Source organism: Odontomachus brunneus, unplaced genomic scaffold (assembly GCF_010583005.1).
Source record: "Odontomachus brunneus isolate Ranch 3 - 2012 unplaced genomic scaffold, Obru_v1 Obru_scaffold_158, whole genome shotgun sequence".
Lineage (NCBI taxonomy): Eukaryota > Metazoa > Arthropoda > Insecta > Hymenoptera > Formicidae > Odontomachus > Odontomachus brunneus.
In genome coordinates this window covers 613,895-619,008 of record NW_022639608.1, presented here as the reverse complement: position 1 = coordinate 619,008, position 5,114 = coordinate 613,895, and the positions used below count along the sequence as shown (strand labels likewise).

At 47.5% G+C, this 5,114-nt stretch overlaps 1 protein-coding gene across 7 annotated transcripts in view; it reads left to right on the top strand.

Annotated features, from left to right (window-relative positions):
• Positions 1–5,114, top strand: part of LOC116850871 — a 488,766-nt gene that overhangs the window by 147,335 nt on the left and 336,317 nt on the right. For 5 of the 7 annotated variants that reach the window (XM_032829661.1, XM_032829666.1, XM_032829660.1 and 2 more), the window contains exon 1: positions 49–761. The exons of the other annotated variants lie outside the window; for them this stretch is intronic. In XM_032829661.1, coding sequence (XP_032685552.1) covers positions 744–761 — 18 coding nt within the window. In that variant the 5' untranslated portion in view covers positions 49–743. Of the gene's footprint in view, positions 1–48; positions 762–5,114 lie in introns of those variants that run through there. 7 annotated transcript variants of the gene reach the window in all.

The window sequence follows — 5,114 nt, the reverse complement described above, 5'->3', positions numbered from 1 at the left end:
TCTCTCTCTCTCTCTCTCTCTCTCTCTCTCTCTCTCTCTCTCTCTCTCTCTAATCGAGATCGCACGCAGGACATACAACGCGCATTCAGGCGAACGCTATTCGCGCGCGCACAGTGGATAATTGCGGCCGCTGTTCCGCCTGAATGCTTTTGATTTCGTGATGCTCGCTGGTTCTTGTTCTTTTGCTATTCTTCGTTGGGCATACCACGCGCACGCGAAAATATATGTGATCTCGCGTATGCACACATATACACACGCACGCATACGGACGGCGAACGAAAATACAAAGTGAGTACGAGTATATATAACTCAGTCCGCGATTGTCTTACCATGGATAGATCGATAGTTAATTACACAAAAGCCGCATTCGTATCTATCTATTCATTTCTCATGACTGTTGATTAATGCAGAAAGCGAAAATATATTTTCTGGATTAATTAATAGTGATGAAAAACGCGTAGTAGAAGCGAAGTGTTTGGTTGAGAATCTCAACGAATCGACCTATCGACCGATCTATCGAATGGCAGCAGCTGCGGAACCGAGCGTGCAGATGGCGTCGTTGTAGCGGCGCGAACTTTCGGCGCGCGTCGTTGATTGCGCGGCCATCTTGAATATCGATCTTTTTACGTCAAGCAGCCGCCATGAACACATCAATCGACAGCATCACGTACGTTTTTCGCATCTTTTATCGATCAAAAGTGAGTCTCGTGCGGAAATAAGTGTCGGACGTGTTGAGGATAGCGATGTGCGTTCGTCGGGACGTAAGTATCTCATTCGAGAGTAATCTCCTCATATTTCGGTGCTTGTCGCGACGTGCCGAGTCGACGTCTTTCACACTTGTAAGTACCATCGATTCACTCGAGCAGTGATAGAATCGGACGGTTGTCGGATTTGTTAATCAGGGATTAGAAATCCCGTGATAATCAGAGCAAGAGAGAGAGAGACAAAATGACGGCAGAGATATACGCGACGCCGAATCTAGGTAGTGTCGGTCCGTTAGCAAGGGTGTGTACGTACCGAATTTCAGAGTTCGCAGTTTATCTTGGCGCATTTGCAGTGGCACGAGGTAAAACACAAGCGTTGGCTGCACAGGGCGGTGGGAGGGATGAGGAGGAGGTGAGAGGGCGGTAATCGGAGGAGTGGTTTCGGCTCCCGTTGTTTCAGGGGCCTTGCGGAGAGAGGAGAACGCGCGGGAGAACAGCGGGAAAACGGAAAAAGGGGTTACGCTCGCGCGGCGAGGTTACAGAAAGCCCGTTAAAGAGATATCGTGCTCGATGTTAATGAACGAGGATCGTTCTCGTATCGTTTCTCGTCGTTAGTCGTGGTAAAATTGAAAATCTGCAGCCGTCGTCGATAATATTCGCGCGCACGCAGCCGCGTTCCCATTTCCGTCGCTCGCGCGCGAAGTTATTTCGAGATTATTCTTTAGCGCGCCGCGCGGGAAGGTATGTTGTGCCGCGCTCGGGACGTGTTCGGGAAAATAAATGTCTCACGACGAACATCTCGCGAGACAAATAGATACGCGAAGCGCCAGCTGAGCCGGCGATCGATTCGAGATAGCGATGCGGATAGGCTGTCTCGTGAAAAATCGTAGACGCCGAACGAGCGTCCGCAGGTTCCCGTGTTCTTTCCGCTTGCCTCTCGCTTTAGATCCCTTAGGTCTTTTTTCTTTCGGGAAAATTATTCAAGCCGTGCTCTCTGTAGGTTACTCGACGTGTGTGTGCCCGACTGCCCTCTGCCGTTACTTTCGTTCGTCCAAAGCGGCCCTCGTCGGCCATTCTCGTCGAATTCTCGCGCCGCCATTCCGTCGCGTCTAGATTTATATTTTCTACCCGTTATCAGGCTTCCCCTTTTGTGCGTGTCGCCTGTCCCCGACCCTACCACCGTCCTACGTCCAGTCTTTCACCCCGCTTTGAAAGCACCCCCGGAGGCGAGAGCGGCCCTTCTTATATAAATAGCGCCGCGTAACGCCGCGACAATAACGATTTAACCGCTGTCAGAAGGAGCGCTTTTTACCGTGGCTGCAGCTGCTCGAGATTCTCGACGAAAATCGGGAGTAACGATCTCCATGCTCGACCCTATCACACCGTCTCCTTCGCGCCGCCGACTGATTCGAGTTTTCGGATTTTCCCTATTCGCTCTCTCTCCACGTTCTTTCTCTCTCTCTCTCTCTCTCTCTCTCTCTTTCTCTCATTCGGCATTCCCCAACGGCCCCTTATCTCTTGGCGCGACTCCAAGCCTCCGTTATCGGGCCTTTCTGACGCCAATTACGCGATTTTTCAAATCGACGACTCGACCGCGCGACAATCGCCAGCGAAAATATCGCGTGCGTTCGCGCGACATCCAGACTGTTTCGCGCGATTACAATTGTCGTTGGTGATTCTAGTGAATTGTATAGGTTTTTGTAAACGAAGAATATCAGCAGCAGTGAAATCTGCAGATTTACTCGCGAACATCAGCTCCAAGTTAGTATCGAAATACGCGACGTTTTATTTTACAGCAATATTTTTCATATGACACGCGCATACATTTGACGAGAGAGAGATAGATAGATAGATAGATAGATAGATAGATAGATAGAGAGATAGATAGAGAGAGAGAGAGAGAGAGAGAGAGAGAGAGAAGCAGACGAAAACCGCCTCCTCTGAGAAAGACAAAGTTCTTTCGAAGTTCTGAGGTGCGGCGACTAATTAATGTTATCCACGTGCGTTTGCGTCTGTTTACCATGTCTTGAGCTTTGAGCGAGACGCGCCGCTTTTCAAGCTGGTCAAAATGGGTCGGTAAAGATATTCATGTCTCGCTCTCTCGACTGCGGAAGTTCTGGGTCGGATATATCTTGGCCATCTAATTAGTTTCACGTAAACGAGAACGGCGGGGTTCTCTCGGCGGGACATATAACGTCGGGCTAATTTTACATTTTAACTTGGTGCGATTATAAATATCGTAAAAGCGATATCTCGAGAGTACATATTTCACAAAGTGCATCTGTACACGTGCAGATACATTTTATTCGTACTAATGCTTTAACGATGAGCCGTCTTTACGCGCCAGCGACATGTTTTATAAATGCACTTGGAATTTGCTTGATCATCACGACTCGACGATAGCGAGGAGCAGAATAAACATAACACACGTCTCGATATTTAGACGATATCACTGTTTAGCGACGACAGAATGTTTGATTATTCTGCATCCTCTTTCTATTATTTCATCTCTTTGGGTGCGGGTCGCGATATTGTCTGAAATAATATCTATTCACGTTTGTTTGCATAACAGACATAAAGGCGTATACGTTCTCGTCATTTAATTAGATTTGCGCTAACGCAACGACGGCGCTCGTGCTCGTCGCACGCATGGTAATTAACGAAGTGAATTTTGCACGTACAATCATAGCATCCGCGCATACATACTTTACGATTCGTTACGTCACGTAAATAATATTTCGAGCCAATCATTTCTACAACAGCAGAGACAAAATTTTCACTGCAGCACAATGCTTCTATTTATTACATTCTATCTATTACACTCTCTATTCTGCAGAGAACGTGATCATAAAAATATACACGATAAAAAATATTTTGTATTTGTTTTGTAATCGATCCATGTAGGAATTTTCTGTGCCAGATTTTTAATATGTCTCCGTGTATTAATCTGGTATATTGTCGTTGTGTCCCTTTGAACGTTCTACGTTGAATTTTTATATTCACCAATCCTAAGTGTGTTAAATTATTATCAGATGTGTTAATTTATATAAATATACGAATTCTTGTTGACATATTTCGTATGTAAAAAGCGTACAGATAAGCTGCGTTATTTTTACATATTTTTACATATTTATTTTGTGTTAAATTAAAATTACAGTGAATAAATCGGAACATGTGAAATGTATTAAATTTGACAGAAAATTCTTGCAGTGTGCGCGTAACATCGAAAGGATAAATCCGGTGAATCGCATGGACGATACATATAAAAATATTTCATTCTCGGAAAAAATATATCGATTTTTCTGGCAACGTCGGGGAAAATGCGTAATATCGCATTAATTAAATATTCAAAACACGCGAAATGGAGTCGCATCCGCAGGCGCGAGCTTTCGAGAATTACCCCACTCGGACAGCGCGCTAATATTTGCCGGTGCGATCACTTATCGCGGCGTGCATTCTCGAATTAATCTCGCAACGTCATCGGGCGCTCAATGGCAGAGTCAAGGATGCGGCATCACTTAAATGCACATCCTCGTCGTTCCTATCCGGCGTGACGTCTTCAGCGAACGTCGTAACCCGTAGTCGTACTCGTCGTCTTCATCCTCGTCTTCGTCAGTGCCCGCCTCCTTGATCGCGCGGAGAGAAGTACGGGCCTCGTCTTCTAATTAGTTTTACATTAACGAGACTGGGGGAAGAGAGGATTGTACTCGTCATACGGCGGAATTAACGGCGCCAATTTCGCATTTAAGTCTGTGCACTCTCTCTCCCTATCTCTCTCCCTCTCTCTCTCTCCCTCCCTTCCTTCCTTCCTTCCTTCCTTCCTTCCTGGGCTTCTCTCCGCGCCGACATTGAGGTAATTACGGAGTAGCTCTTTCGCTGCCTTGCTGCAATGAGGTGGTCCATCCTTTCCTGTCCGCGCTCTCCCTCGCACGTACGTATGTACGTACGTACGTACGTTCCGCGCGTATCAAGCCGCGTACCGTCGCCGCGTATAGCAGTGGAGCGGGTTTACGTTCGTTTGCCTAATGTCTGCTGCAGCGCCTTTGGCTACGCCGGGGCTCCTTTCTCCGTGGCGTGCCTATTAATTAACCCCGAGACGTTAATTGCGTCGCGCGCGCGCGCGTGCGAGCGAGCGCGGGAGGACCGCGCGTGTTCTCTATACACATTCGCGTGTATCCTACGCGCGCGATACACGTAGCCGCGAGCATAGTCGCGTGTCTCTATGCGCCTCTATACGTTTAACCTTGCCCCTCGCTGCGGCGAATAAGCTTCGACGGTAACGGCACGCGGATGAGAGTCGAGGGGGGAAATGAATTAACACGCTTAATTAGATGGCGCCGAGCGAGAGTAGCTTCTCTCTCTCTCTCTCTCTCTCTCTCTCTCTCTCTCTCTCTCTCTCTCTCTCTCTCT